Here is a 15,689-nt window from a genome sequence, read left to right as displayed (position 1 = left end):
CACCCGCGTGTGGGTCTGTGAAGGAGACGTGCATCGCGCTCTCTGTGGAGCTCCTGGGACTGAGTCGCCGCCTCGGTGACTCCGGCTCGTGTAGCGTGGTAACTCGAGGGTAGTGGGATTGAGGTATGGATTCGTTCGCAGAGTTCTCGTGATGACATAACTTCCCCACTGAACCCTTTAGAGATGTATTCTATCTAGTCTTGTTTTCTGGTTTCAATGAGATGTCCACCATGAGTTAAGAGTTCTCTACGTTTGGCCTGAATAGAGAGAGGTGTTTCAGACGAAGAGAACTCTTCTGTGCACTGTGGCTGGTACTAAAACTGACCTGAGTAAATTTTGGTGGGTTTTAAAACCAAAGCAAAAAACAAACTGAAGGGAAACAAACCCCATGCAAGTGACTTAATATCTGCATCAGTGTAGCCTTAATTCATAGTTTAGTCCTAGATTTATAGAGAAAGTGAGGGTTTTGCAACCACTGTTTCATGGTTTGTAATTTTTTGTTAACTTTTGTTGTTTTGTTTAAGATACTGTTTTTGTTTAGTTTTTCTGAAGATATGCAGTCAAAATTAAAGTTTTCTTTTGATGCCAAACACACACACACACCCCACCCGGCAGATATGAGACCCTTTAAGTTGTTTCGTGTACCTGAAAAATGGAAAATACGCGTTTCAAGTTTCAAAGAAATTTTAAAATAAATATGTGTATGGGAAGAAACAATTGTGTGCATGTAATTTTATAGAGATACGTCTCCTCGCTGATATGTAGAGGGGGAGGGTTCCCTGTGACCTGATACCAAATGGAAACACTTCCCCCGAAATGGTGCAGATGGAGACATTGAACTGAAGGCCCTGTCCCGAGCAGTGTCAGGAAGAAGGGAAGGACCAAGGACGGGGCCCCAGGTGCCAGCAACAGGGGGGCTGTCCCCTTCCCTGGGCCTGGAGGGAGGAGGGGAAGAGGTGTCCTCTGAGCCACAGAGGGACTTCTCAGGAGCAGGGCAAGTGCCCCATCCTGGGTGCTGTCCCCGCATTGACGCGGGCAGCCCCTGAGGTCTGGGTACTGCCGGCAGAGGGAGCCTTGGGGACAGAGCTGGCCTGAAAAGGACCCCTACATGATGCGGGGAATGACCAGCACCCTTGCCTCTCTTGGATCCAAAGTGTGTGTGTGTGTGTGTGTGTGTGTGTGTGTGTGTGTGTGTGTGTGTGAGTGAGTGTGCGTGCACGCCTGTGCGGTTTCTTGCCTTTGTTTCCATTCATGTTTAGTTGACATCGATGGGTTCCTACGATGTCCTCAGCACTGCTCTGGCTGGATGTTTGGATCCAGAGATGGAAGCATCACCTAAGCTGAAGAGTCCTGGGGACACAGAGGTCATGCCCCAGTGAAGGTCAAGGTCAGGTAATAGGACCTTTACAAGCGGTAAAGACGGTCATATCTGCTCTGCAGACAATTCCAGCGGGGTGACGGCTGGGGTGACAGGCTCACACCAGGAGGGACATTTGCGCTGCTGAGGTCGGAGGAGTTTGCCTGGAAAGTCGGGGCACAGTATGCCGGGCAAGAGAGCACAGGCAGTAGGAATTCCTGGGATCCAGTGTCGGGGCGGAAATGGGGCAAAGATGACCTGGCGGGAGGGGGCGGGGCAGGGCCTCTGCACAGATGTCCCTCTATTGCGGTGACCGACACCATGGAGGGTGCAGACCCAGAGGGAGGGCGGTGGGGGGAGGTGGGGTGATGGGTGTTCTTTGCAGGTCCCCCTGGCTGTGGGCAGAGTGGAATGTGGGGGGGAGGGGCCGCTCAGGGGTCTTCGGGGGGCTCTGCGGCAACCCTGGGGTGGTCGTCTGGATGGAGGAAGAGGAAGGGTGGGCTGCGTGGGGCGGCTGTGGGGTCAGAGAAGAGGGGAAATGACTCAGAGCTTTCAGTGACCCTGTCGTCATCGGGCCCTCATCTGTGGTGGCATCTCTGCAGGAGAGCCTGGGGAAGCCCAGGGAGCAGGAGTGTGCCCCGCGAGAGCCGCTTCCCCGGGGCAGGTGTGGGGCAGGACGCATCCGTCTGGACTCCACGTGGTCCCTCCCGCCCCGCATCCCTGGCATCAGGGTCTCCCCTCCCGGGAGCTCCCGCCACAGGGGCCTCCCAGGGCAGGAAGGAGGGGCTGGAGTGCAGGGTGAGGACCCCCGCGGTGACGCCTGTGCCCCCTGAGTATAGCGGGTGACGCTCCTCGTGGGGACACAAGATGGGCCAGGTGTCCTCCAGCACGTGCACAGCCACGGGAGAGACAGACTCAGGGACCACAGGTGCCCACGAGTGGGGCCTGTACCCTCATTGCTGGGCCTACCCGTCTCTCCACCTGTCCCTGCAGCAGGCTGGGCCGGGCAGGAGGTCAGGAAGGGCTCCCTGGGGGAGGCAGCCCTGAGCTGAGCACTGAAGGAGAAGCAGGAGTTCTTTGCAGTGCTTTTCACCCCTTAAGGGCACAGGGATGGCCTGGAGAACCTGCTACCAAGCAGCTCCTGATTCACAGGTTCTGGGCTGGGTCTGACCCTGCACTGCGCCCTGCTGACACCCAGGCTGGTTCCAGGCAGGAATGGCAAGGATCTTAGGGGATGATGGGCCAGGCGGGGGAAGTGGAGGGGCTGGGACATTTCTGTCCAAGGGCGGCCCAGGCCCAGGCTCGAGGCAGGAGGAGCCTGGCAGAGCAGGTGTGCAACATGTGCAGGTCAGCCCCTCCAGTCATCCTCCCAGAAGCTCCACTCTACCCTGGACCAACATGGTCCTGAGGACACAGCCTGTCTCAGAGCAGCACAGTGAACCTCAGACCCCTGGTCATCCCTGGGGAAGCCGGCCACGGATGCCCACTTCCCTCCAGATCCCCGTGGTTGGCAGATGGACCAGGTTCACTGGCTCGCTCAGCCCAGTCCCCCAGGACCCCTCCTGACCTGTCCTTGTCCCTCCCCCTCCATCTGACCCATCACCCAGTCCATAGATTAGCCTTCCAGCTCCCCGTTTTCTCTCTTCTCAGCCACCAGCCTCCAGGACAGACCATCCCCTCCGTCCTCTGGGTCCCTGTCCCTCTGGTGACCGACCTTCCTACTGACCCCACTTCACCAGGCTTCCTCCCATCCGTCTCCTCCTGGCAGCCAGAGAGGACGCTGTGTCCCACGACCTAACCAAGGCAAGAAGGAAACCTGGGCCTGGGCACGCTTGGGGTGAAGGTCAGGTGGCCCCTGCCCTCGGCCATGGTGTCCTGGCTCTGGGTCAGCAACAGCAAGAGTTAGCATCGCCCCTGTGGGCCCAGGACACTCTGGTGGTGCCTGGTGTGAGCCTGTTACGGATGGTCCCTTTTCACTCAAAAAATTGTTCAAGTTAGGGCAATATATTATATGGTCACAAAATTAATGGGCCACCTGTGTTCACAATTCCCAGAGAAAATGCAGCATTAAAAAAATACGTATACTCTCCTAACAAGAATGAAAACACGAGGTATTGAATCGTAAGTGCGGCTTCGGACAGTGGAAGACACACCTCACTTTTGCCAATTTAACCAACGTGAGGACAGTACTTTTTTGGTTGAGATGATCCACATTCTTTTTTTTTTGCTTTTTTTTGGCGGGGGGTGGTAGTACGCGGGCCTCTCACTGTTGTGGCCCCTCCCGTTGCGGAGCACAGGCTCCGGACGCGCAGGCTCAGCGGCCATGGCTCACGGGCCCAGCCGCTCTGCGGCACGTGGGATCCTCCCGGACCGGGGCACGAACCCGCGTCCCCTGCATCGGCAGGCGGACTCTCAACCACTGCGCCACCAGGGAAGCCCTGATCCACATTCTTGAAGGTCAAATAGAAGCCACCTTAGACTTGAGAAGATCCCATAAAAACTGAGTAATCCATGGGATAAACATAATTCCAGTGTCCTTGGGTCGAAGACCTGTGTGTGAATGCAGACTTGAAAATCTTTCCACCAGAGCCCCTCTGATGCCAAGTTCCTGGGATGCAGCGCTCCTGGGAACCATGGACAATAGATTCATCTGTTCGCTCAGGTCAAGGGCGTTTGTGATGGAGAAGACATGGGGTCTCCAGATAGAGTGTGAGACACGCAGTTGCTGTGTGTGGGAAGGGCCCGGAATCAGCAACTCCAGGAGGACGAGGCAGCGGGAACGGCCCTTCTGCCACCACCCCCATCCCACCCCCCGCCCCCACCCCAGGTGAGCTCCGGCCTCACTGGGAGGCTCTCCAAGACCAGCGGGGTGCTCCGACCCAGGCTCCTTTGAATTTCCATATACATTTTTTGATAAGCTTGTTAGGGGGTTTAGATTGGGACTGCATTTCTTCTATACGTAAACTGGAAGAGAGCTGACCTCATAACAATGTTTTCCTCCAATCCTTCCATGCCCTGCCTCCTACCTTCAGTCTTCACTTTCCCCCTCCCACCTTCCATTACTACCGTCCACTATTCCCTTCTACCCTCCACCATTCATTTTTTTGTTTGTTTTTTTTTGTTTTTTTGTTTTTGCGGTATGCGGGCCTCTCACTGCTGTGGCCTCTCCCGTTGCGGAGCACAGGCTCCGGACGCGCAGGCTCAGCGGCCATGGCTCACGGGCCCAGCCGCTCCGCGGCATGTGGGATCTTCCCGGACCGGGGCACGAACCCGTGTCCCCTGCGTCGACAGACGGACTCTCAACCACTGCGCCACCAGGGAAGCCCCACCATTCATTTTTTACCATCCACTGTCCTCCATCCTCCAACCACCTTCCATCTCCCACCACCCACATTTTACAACTCACTGCCCACTGTACACCATCCCCCATCACCATCCGACACTCAGTGTACACCATCCACCATCTTCTATCCACCCGGCACCATCCACCTGCCACCTTCCACTTTTCACCTACGACTTTCACCTTCCATGGCTCACGTTCCACCTTCTCAAACCCATCTCTCACCATCAATCACACAACAGTCACCATTCACCAGCCACATTCCACCTTCCACTAACCACCTGTGATCACTCATTATCCACCTTCCACCATCCTCCTCGACTATCCACAACCCGCCATCCACCCGCCACGTTCTACCATCCACCTGCCTCCTGCCACCTTCCACCAAACAGCATTTATCTTACATCATCCAGCCCAACCGTCCACCATCCACCTCCTACCACACACCATCCACCATCCACCATGTACCTATTACATTCCATCCACCATCCACTTCCCACCATTCACCAGCCACCATCACCATCCATTATCCATTTCCACCTTCCACCCTCCACCCTCCTCCATCCTCCCTGACTATCCACCACCCACCCTCCACCCGCCACCTTCTACTTTCCACCATCCAGCATCTTTCATTCTCCTTCACTTATCCTTCCTTTTCATTCCCTCTGTGACCAACAGACTTTACTTGTTAATAATATCTCCTGGATTGTTATTTTTTAAAATATTCTCAGTTCACAATTATTCAAACAACATAAATATATGACAACATTGATAGGTAAGTATTACACACAAAAGCAACATTTTAGTGAAAATGCTTCTCCTAAGGGAAATGAGGAAGCCTGTTCTTCCAACCAGATGGTTCCCATATGCAAGGATCAGGGACAGTCTGCTGCAACGAGACCAGCTTCCTCTGTGTTTCTAGTCTTTTTAAAATAGAGGTACATCCAGGACACATTGTTTGCAGAATACATAGGTAAGGAGGTATACTATAGCAATGTCCCTCAATTTTTATTGAACTCCTACATAATACCCTTTAATCAGAAGGTGATCTGTAATAAAAATTATAAAAATTTTAAAATGTTTTATCAATTGTCAACAATATTACACTTTCATTCAAATTTTTCTGAAAGCAAAGGGTTAGAAACTATGTACTTGGAGGAGGATATGTTACCCTGTCACTCTCAATTTCTGGGACATTACTGGAGAGGCCTCACATCCACTTATCAAGGGACTATGGTTTATCCCCACTTCTCCGTCACCTAGCGGTACCTTGTTTAACCTGATATATTCTGAGAGGGCTGGGAAAGTTGAAATGTTCATTTCATTGCTTTTTAGCCCCTTCAGTCTTTTTCAATAAAATGCTGTTGTCATACTGTGCTTTAAAATATATTTTCATCAAAGCTTGGAGCTGCAGATTTCGTTCATTCCACTTATGGCCAGTGTGTCCTTCACGCAGCCTGACCCTCCTTCTCAAACCAGTGAAGAAATGAGATTTATTTTCTGTCAGACAAGGTCTGACCCACTTTTCCATGAAATAAGTGTTAACGTGATTTTCCAGGGATTTTCAGAAAGAAAATCGTGAGAAGTAAAATTATAGGACACACCTTATAAGATAAATGGCTGAAGGCAGTGAAGTCAAGATTGAACACATATAGATTTAATTAACTGACCCACTGTATAATATGCCGGTAACAGTAAATGCGTCTGTACACTGCTTTTCTAACTTAATTTGTAACAGTTCAATGAAGTATGTAGGCAAACGTTCAGGTTATATACTGAGTGTGGAGAATGATGATAAAAAAGTGTGTGCATACACATGCAATGATCTCTATTCCCAGGAGCTAAGAGTAAAGAAGAATTAAGTGTGGGGCTTCCCTGGCGGCGCAGCGGGTGAGAGTCCGCCTGCCGACGCAGGGGACGCGGGTTCGTGCCCCGGTCCGGGAGGATCCCACGTGCCGCGGAGCGGCTGGGCCCGTGAGCCATGGCCGCTGGGCCTGCGCGTCCGGAGCCTGTGCTCCGCAACGGGAGAGGCCACAGCGGTGAGAGGCCCGCGTACCGCAAAAAAAAAAAAAAAAGAATTAAGTATAAAAATCATTTGAAAAAGCTCTTCCTCACTAATTCTGGCAAGCATCATGAATGATCAAAGCCTCCTTTGTGTTTAATGAAAAAGGTCGGAAAGGTATGAAGGCTGAATGAAAAGAAAGGCAAAAAACGAAAGCAGGCTCATAGCTGACGCTTTGCAATGTGTGTTTGCAGTATTATTTAAGAATATTCAATTCCTCCATATAAAACAAGACATGAGTAGAGAAGCAAGTGGTCTATTTGACTCGTGAAACCGTTTACAGGTCAGCCGGACGTGGGGAGGTACCGGTATTCATAAGACACTCGTCTTCACGAGGCCAGACATTACCCACCCACAGCTGGCTTCCAGTTCAGCCCCAGCATTTCGTGCCCGAGGCAAGCAGATAAAAGGCCAAACGCATTTCATCCAGCAGCGTAACTCAAACTCCCAGTGGAATCGGGTTTAACGTCTTACTAGTCTTGTCACTAACTAGAGTTAACTAAAGTCTTTGACGTGCTCATATAAAGATAATGGATTCTCGTATTCCACCCCAGTAAGACAAAGAGCTAAATGTATTCTCACACCCTCTACCCTCCCATCACTCCAGGCTTCGCCACGTTGACACAACCCAGACCTTAAACTCTGGCTTTTCAGGGCTATGTGTTCTCTTACTTTCAGCTTAGCTTTTACAACCACCGTAGCCTTCCCACCGTACGGATGATTGTTACGATATAGGCCTCTTGCAAGATTTCTTAAATGCTGTTTCTCTATTTAAGCGTTTCATCAAAACTGCTCTCAATGCCGATTTTTCTGCGTCAAAGCTCTGAGGCACCATTTTTAACAATCAATCATTTGCTTTTGTTAATTCAGTGGGTATTTACCGTCTGCAGCATGGCAGGGCTGTCCTAAGTGACGGGGATCAGCCGTGCACTGATGCCTCTGACCTACAGTGTTAACGTTCCGTTGGGGACAGATAAACAAACCCAAGTTACATCAGAGCAGTACGTGTCAGGAAGGAAAATCGGGCAGGGTGAGCGGTGACGGAAGATTCAGTGGGTGCATGAAGTCCTTATTTCCACGAAGGTACCCTTAAAACGGCTCTCCAAGGAAGTAAATGATTGCGATTTAAAAACCGTTTTATGCCCCGCTTCCCTTTTTAAAACTTGGAAAATTCACATTTTACAGTGGTAAAATTTTTTGTGTGTGCGTTACCTGCTTTTGTGTAAAAAATCCCAGAGCACTTAGAGTACCATAAAATGGTAGTTTTAAAAGTCTATGTTTGAACTTTTAAAATTCCTTATGAAAAATTTTAAAGACATAAAAGTAGAGAGAAGAGTATACTGCATTCCTATGTGCTGGCTCCAACAATCTCCTACACTCGGCCAATACTGTTTCAACTAGACCTTTTCTCCATTTACAGTCCTTTTTTATTGTTTTCGTTTTTTCTTTTAAGGAAGCCCCAGACGTACCATTTCATCTGCAAGGGCTTCACTGTGCCTCCTAGCCACGCCCTTGCAAGGGTAACAAACGGCACAGACACCGCACTTGCCGGATGTGACACTTTACCGCTAGCGTCCGGATAGTTTAGATTTTCTTTGTCTCTTCCTCTTTCCATCTGGTTTTCTGATTGTAAATGCATTCTATTATTTAGTTCACTATTTCAAATCCTGCTTGGCTCTCTTGGTTTCATTTCATCTCTTTGAGAATGTTCATTAAGCTAATTTTAAATTCTTGGGCTCTCCGTTCTAAAATATTAGCATATATTCTGACGGAATCTCTAATTCAATATTCTAATTGTCAAATAGCTGTACTCTTCAGACGTCTTCTTTCTCCTCAGGAGGTCATTTTCTGCGGGGTGTTGGCTACTTGGTCAGCTGGCCTCAGAGGCCTCAGTCCCAGGGAGCTGAGGGGCGGGGAGAGGCGGGGAGCCCCGGCCCCTGCAGCCCTGCTGCTCTGGGCTGTGGGCAGACGCTCCGAGAACAGGGCCTTGGCCCGCCCAGAGCTGCCCTACAGACCCAGGCCAGTGGTGCCGGTCGATGCTTAGCCACGCGCCCCCTCCCCGTCCTGTGTGCATGTGTGTCCGTGAGCTGACGGTCAATTGTGTGGCTGTGGGGACTGCAGCCCACGCTGCATATAATAGACAACAATAACACACATGATACTCCGGCAAGTCCCAGGGCCCGCTGACCCTGCAGACGCCCGGTGGGTTCATCGCTGCGCCCTTGCACCCACAGCCCGTCCAGAGCGGGGTCGCCATCACCCATGTGTCTGGCGCGGGAAGCAATGGCGATGCCTCTCGTCATGGGCGTGACAGTTCTCAGAGGCTGCACCAACACGTTCTCAACTTCTGGCGCCCTCACAACCTGGCGGGCGCGTTTCAGGTGCCATCTGCACAGCCTGCGCCCCTTTCTCGGGCCTGGGGACAGCAGGGCAGCAGAGGGGGCCAGGGTGGGGGCGTCCAGCATGCACAACTCCCCCGCGGCCGACGCCCGGGCCCAGAACAACGCACACGGCGAGTGAGGGGCTCTGGGGATCCAGTACCTTGATCTCGATGACCGTGAGCTCATACGGTGTGATTTTAACTAACAGCTGGGTTCGACCTCTCCCCAAATTCCCGCACCTTCGCTGCTGGGCCAGTGCCCTGACTCGCCAGGTTCCCTCGGCTGGTCCCTCTGCCTTTACTAAAGAAATTATTAATAATATGACTAAATGTTAATCAATATTAACAATTAAATGACGGCAATTTACGAAGTAGCTGCTTCCCCGCGCCCCCCGGCTGCAGCCCGCCTGCCCCCTTCCCTCCTCCTCTCTCCACCACGACACCCACCCCGACACCCCTCCCATCCCAGGAATGGATCTGGAGTCTTTGCTGCAGGAGAGCAAGAGCTCCGTGTCACGTCAGCCCCGTCACGGAACACGGGGTCTTGCCCGCCCCCTCGATGGAGCCACAGGAAGACCCCACGAGGAAAAGCCCTTCTACAGACTGGACTCGTAAAGAGGAGGCTGCCCCCAACCTTTTCTCTGAAGCTTCATCTGCTCTTTTTGATGACACATATTTTCATTTGAATGTTGCTTTTATTGTGGGGAAAGAAATGAAAACGGAATCAAAATGGATGCAAAGGACAGTAAATTACTTGTCTGTAACAGTGCTTTTTATTTGTATGGGACTTTTGACTTTTCAAAAGGTTGTCCTGTTTGCTTTTCATGTTGATATAGAAATGTTGGACAAAGAGATACAATTTTTTAAAAGGAAACTAAAATTAAAATGACTCCCAATCCCATCATTCACGGTGACCAGACTCGGCCTCTTCCAGATTGTTCCGTGTGTGCTTGTACCCTTCTTACATAAAGCATCCGAATTTCTCTACAACCGCGAACTTCAATACTGCCTCGCAGCCAGGTTTCAACTTTACCGTGAACGGCCCTCCAAAACGCCAGCCCTGAACACTGCCGCTCTACCCTGTAACCAGGCAACTGCCTCACTGTGGCCGATACCCAGACAGTCTGGCCAGCGACGAGCTGGTGTGGGCTCCCCCTCTGCTGTCCCGTCCACGGCGCTCCACATGCCTCACGGCACATGGGCTCACGTCATCCTCCCTCTCTATAGCCCGGCAGGAGCAGGGCCAGCTATGCAAGTTCCACTCCTCCGCCTAACGTGTGGGAGTGGCCGGCGTGTGCCAGGAACCCACGTGGAGGGGAGAGATGCCGGCGTGTGCCAGGAACCCACGTGGGGGGGGGAGATGCCGGCGTGTGCCAGGAACCCACGTGGAGGGGAGAGATGCCGGCGTGTGCCAGGAACCCACGTGGCTGGGGGTGGCCAGCGTGTGCCAGGAACCCACGTGCGGGGTCGGGGGGAATCAGAGGGCCCAAGCCCCAGGGGAGGTGCTCAGAGCCACGCACAGATGACAGGAGTGGAGCGTCGGCCCAGTGCCCTCGGCTGGCGCCCACCCACACCTTCCCAAACCCTACTCCGGACCAAGGAGGGAAATAACCAGGGAGGAGAGAGAATCTCAGCGAGGCTGCAGTAGTGAAACATGGTTTTATTGAGAACGTCTCAAGTCCTCTGTTTGAGCGACAGGGTCTCATGCTCGGTGCCGGCTCATGCAGGGGGTCACGTGTGGCCCGCACATCAGTGGACACACAGGGGGCACCGAGGAGTGCGCCTTGGTGACAGCGCTCTCGGCGGGATTACATTCATATGAAGTGTCCGAATTCTAGAATAAAATTAACAGCATATAACCCAAAGTTGGAGAAGCAAACAGCTTTTGGGGCTCGTTCCACGAACATTCCACAGACCGCCTTTCACTGTTCACGACTGGGTCCGTGATGCAACAGCAGCCCCAGCCGTGGCCAAGATGAGAGTCCTCGGGGCTGGGGGCGTGCACCTCCAAACACTGAACGAGGAAGCGCAGACGCGCTGCCGGAAACGGGAGCTCAGAGTCCAGATCGTCAGGGCCTCTCCCTCCCAGCCATGTGGACACAGAACCCCAGTGCCCCGGGCCGGCCTCCGGCCAGGGAGAGACAGTCACAGGACACGCTGAGGAAAAGGACACGCGAAGCTGGACTCACACGACCACACTCTGCTTTTTCCATTCATATAGTTTTGATAAAAACAAAACCTTCTGAGAGATTCACTAATTTCATAGAATTTAGAGACGGGACTTTACTTCTTGTGCTGGATCAAATTTATAGTTGGGGCAGACCTTACATTTGGGTGTAAAATATTTCGGAAATGGAAAAAAACCCATCTGTCTTTTTTACTTGTTCCTGGAGAAAAGGGGCAGGGCATGCTCCCCGCTCCCAGCACCCACCAATTCCATTCTGGGACCTGGCTACCCCAGGAGACTGGGAGGCTCGGCCACGTGAAATTACAAGGAAAGCAGGGATTCAATAGTCTGGAAAGCAACAAAATTATTCAGAAAAAATAAATTCCAGAGAAGTTAATACCTTGTGAAATGTGGGCTTGTACATTTTAAAATAAAATAACTGTTTCTGATTACAATAAAAATCTCCAAATAGAAAAAGATGACGAAAAGCCCCATTAAGACTCAGAGTCAAACTGCAGGGAGGAGGTGAGGCCTCCCGACCCCGAGCAGGGGTGAGGGCTGAGGAACCAGCGATCACGGCCCCCCACCTCGGCCACCCTCTCCACAAGCCCTGGCTCGGGTCACAAAATGAGACTTCTCTATGGCGGACCTTCCCGCCAGCAGGACAGCTGCCCAGTGGCCCCAGGCACCGCAGCAGGGCCAGTGTCTTTGCAGAATACATACTACAGGCTTAGCCGCCGAGACAGAACAGAAACCCTCCCAAACCCCACCGGTCAAAATGTCCTCAAAGTTTAAGATTTTTCTCAAAAGATCAAGGGCTTGGTTGTGTCAGATTTCCAAAGTTTCTAAAACCCAGATTAAGGACCCTGGATGCAAAACGACACCTCAAGGAAATGCCTACGTGGTGGTGCACGGCGGGCCGCGCTCCCTGATTTGTCTTTTGGGGGGTGTGCGTTTCCTCCTTTTTCCTGCTTACAGAGGACTGTGCCAGTTGCCCTGTCCCAGGAGCTGTGCAGGCCTCCTGCCCCAGCCCGACTCCCCGCAGCCCCGCCTGGCCCTGCCGCCCAGCGGTCCCCGACCCCCTCGCCCGTGATCCTTGGCTACCTTCCTCCCCAGGCCTGGGTGCTCTCGGGGCAGGAGCCCCGCATCAGGTCCGTCCTGGACGGTCGCACAAACGTGAGCCGGGAGAGGCAGCAGGGCACAGCCACGCGGCACGGACCCACACAGTAAGGCATTCGTTTACCTGGGCTGGGGCATGGTGGGGGATCGTGCTCAGGTCCACAGTCAGCTGACAGAGGGGGAGCGGGCATCCTGGCCTGCTTGTGTGCACGTGCGGTATCATTCCTCTGGACTTTGTAACCAAAATCCACATATTTTTTAAAAACTAAGTCCATCTCCCAACCCCCATTAGAAAAAATACCATCTATAGAGAGAAGAATAAAAATGCAGGGACTCACAGATGTCTTTTCTGAGTGTGCAGGAGACTGCTGGGGTCGGCGGGCGCCACCAGACACCTTTCTTTTCTCGGGTGAAACCACAGCAGGCCCCGCCGGGCCACGCAGGCCCGAGCCCCGTGCCGACAGGGTCGGGACAAGAAAACGCCCTGCAGAGATGGCGGCATGGGCAACCCTCGTCCTCTGACCCGGCCAGGCCCCGGCAGTGTGGCCCCCTCCCCCCTGCCCTGCACGCGCCCACGGGGCGCAGCACCTCAAGTCTCCACGCGGACACGGAGACACCCAGAGACGTGACCTTCTGGGACCACGTCTCCCACTCTGAGCGCCCGGGCTCTGGGCCAAAGTGTCAGTGGCCGTCCTGTTCCTGCACTGAGTTTTCTGAGCCCATAAAGGACACGGGACACCCAGGCACACAGCTTGACACCTGGACTTGGCTGGAGGGCCCTCTCTGCCTATGGCACCCCCAAGACCCCCCAGAACCAGGAACTGCTGCTGACTCAGCGAAAGGCACCAAGCTCCTCTCCGACCCTCCATGGAAGCGGGAGGAGCGTGCTGTGACCTTTGCGTCAGGACGGGGCGGCCTCCCGGGGTCCCCAACTGCCCGCCTGCCCTGACCCCCGGCTCGCTTGGCCTGCCTGGGACTGGCCTGTGTGCTGTGGGGTGCCGAGCAGTGTCCCGGGCACCCCCGACTCCAGACCACCCCCCCTTCCCTGCCGTGACACCAACATCCCAACCTGGTCGAGACCCCACCAGCAACACGCTGTCTCGCCAGCTCTCAGCCTGAACACTTGTACTTCAAACATGTCCTTGATAAAGCTGGAAAGAATAATTAGAAAATACGCCTTAAGTGGCGTTTTCCAAGAATGAACACCTACTTACTTAGCTCTATTTCCATCCTGTGAAGAGCCTGAGACAGTCATTCACATCCAGGAGGTTCAGAGGAAGGACCAGAGGGAATTCTAGGTTATTTACTGTGCAGTAGCCCCTGTGGATCCCTTCTAGTCCCTAAAAGTTAAATACTGCTTAAAAAACCCAAATGAATGGCCAGGCCTACTGACCATGTTTGACCTCTGATTATTTAGAAGTCAACCGAGAGACGATTTTCCATGATATGGTCCTACGAGGAGCACAGAAACTTCTAGAGGACGCTGGAGGCTGCAGGGACCTGGCTGTGACCCCATGCGCCACACCACGGGTCGCTGCGCTGTGGACGTGGGCTCCGCGCGGGGAGTCCTCTCCCAGGGAGGCACCTATGGGGAACAGGGACCTACATGTGGACAGGGGTACAGTTTCTTTAGGTTACTGCCTCCTATCTATTTCCTCACTCCCTCCGTATATAAATGCTTCTTTGCAATCAAAGTAATGTGGCATAAGAGTGACCTGACATAGTTATTTCTTATTTTATAAACCATATTCCTAGTTCTGAATAAATTAATTATTCAAGAATTTCACACAAAGTAATTCCTATTTTTCCTAAACTTCAGGAAGCCCTACTCAGTAGAACTCAACTTCTAAATGTAAACTGAGGTTGAAAGCAGTCACTGGATGATTCAAAAGGGGGAACACTGCTGTAGAGAGATGCCAGGTGTTGACACGGGACCCTGACGCCAGACCCCGCGCCCCGCGCGCCTGCCCCTGGGGACGTTGCCGCGCGCCCAGCTCCCACACATCCCACACCTGCCCCGGCTCAGCTGCGAGGTTTGGGGCCGCGCTGCACACCCGTCAGGGTGTGAGTGAGAACTGGTCCTGTTCCGTGGGCTTCTCCACCCAGGCGCCCAGCCCGGCCTTGATGAAGGCTCTGAACAGACAGGCCTTGGCGGCCTGGTACTCCTTGGCCACCAGCTTGGACTCGTGGTACACGTTGGGTTTAGTGATCTTGGAGCGCAGTAAGTTGGAGGGAACCTGTAAAAAGATTTAAAAAAAGACAAGTGCAACTGTTTAAGCAGTAACGGTAGAAAATGAAACAGTAAGATGTTCAAAAAACGGCGTTTCAAACGGTGCTGCTTCTGGGGGGATCCAAGGGACAGTGCCATCCCCGGGGACCATGTCACACAGAGCCACGCTGGACACCCCCTGAGGGTCTCCATCCTCAGCCCCAAGTGGCGGCTTCCAGGTTAAACAGACAGGGGCTGCTGGCCAGCAGCAGACTCCAAGGTCGGGTCTCACACATGCAGGTCTTTAACAAACAACACCTCTGCCGTTTGGTCACAGGGAGAACTCGAGCCGCCCCCCCGCCCACCTCCTCCAACCCATTTTTTGTGCAGATCTTAGAATCAGCAGGGCAGCCACCCAAGGCCCCCTGCACGGGTGAGCGTCCCGCCACGGGGACGCAGCAACCTCTGCCCCTCACAAATAAAAGCTACTGACCCGACTTACAAGTAAATGGAAACTGGTAACATACTGACTCACTAGAGGAGAGTTTATTGGGGAAGAAGGGCCGTGCTGCTGCAAAACCCCCAAGCCCCAACCAAAGCCCGCTAAACACACAGGCTGGAACCCAGGGTGCCCCAGAGCTGCGGGCCCCGAGGAGGACTCCGCGGGAGTGCCGAGTCCCAGGTTCCGGCGGGCTGGGGTGGGAGTCTGGGGGGAGCGGGGCTGAGCCTGCTTTGAATCTGAGAAGCCAGGGCCAGACTGTCAGCCAAGAGCACCCAGAAGAGACCAGGTGTGGGGCGGCCGCCCGGGCAGGCTGGTGGGGAAGGGCGCCTCAGTACCTTGCCGTGCACACGCATCCAGCGACAGTACAACGCGTGCTTACACAGGCGAGAGGCGCGGCCCAGCTCGTCCTTCCCTGTGGTGGCGTTGATGACCTCGATGGCCGAGTCGCCCACCGTCCAGTTGACACTGAAGTTGGGGGCCTTCCCCGGCTGCCGCGCCTCCGCGTTGCTGATGCCTAGAACAAGACGGGGGCGGGTGACGCGGGGCCCGGCGT

The 15,689-nt window shown here is 53.5% G+C and overlaps 1 protein-coding gene across 1 annotated transcript in view; it reads right to left on the bottom strand.

Moving 5' to 3' along the window:
* Window positions 1-10,818: 10,818 nt before the first annotated feature.
* Window positions 10,819-15,689, bottom strand: part of ADARB1 (adenosine deaminase RNA specific B1) — a 69,616-nt gene continuing 64,745 nt past the window's right edge. The window contains exons 10-11 of the mRNA XM_024758432.1: window positions 15,472-15,650; window positions 10,819-14,662 (exon numbers count right to left, since the gene is read on the bottom strand). Of these exons, the coding sequence (XP_024614200.1) occupies window positions 14,483-14,662; window positions 15,472-15,650 (359 nt within the window). The 3' untranslated portion in view covers window positions 10,819-14,482. The remainder of the gene's footprint in view (window positions 14,663-15,471; window positions 15,651-15,689) is intronic.

The sequence above is a fragment of the Neophocaena asiaeorientalis genome, unplaced genomic scaffold (assembly GCF_003031525.2).
Source record: "Neophocaena asiaeorientalis asiaeorientalis breed wild unplaced genomic scaffold, Neophocaena_asiaeorientalis_V1.1 scaffold45, whole genome shotgun sequence".
In the NCBI taxonomy this organism is placed as follows: domain Eukaryota; kingdom Metazoa; phylum Chordata; class Mammalia; order Artiodactyla; family Phocoenidae; genus Neophocaena; species Neophocaena asiaeorientalis.
Note: the sequence above shows the minus strand (reverse complement) of the source record. Positions and strands in the feature narration are given on the sequence as shown.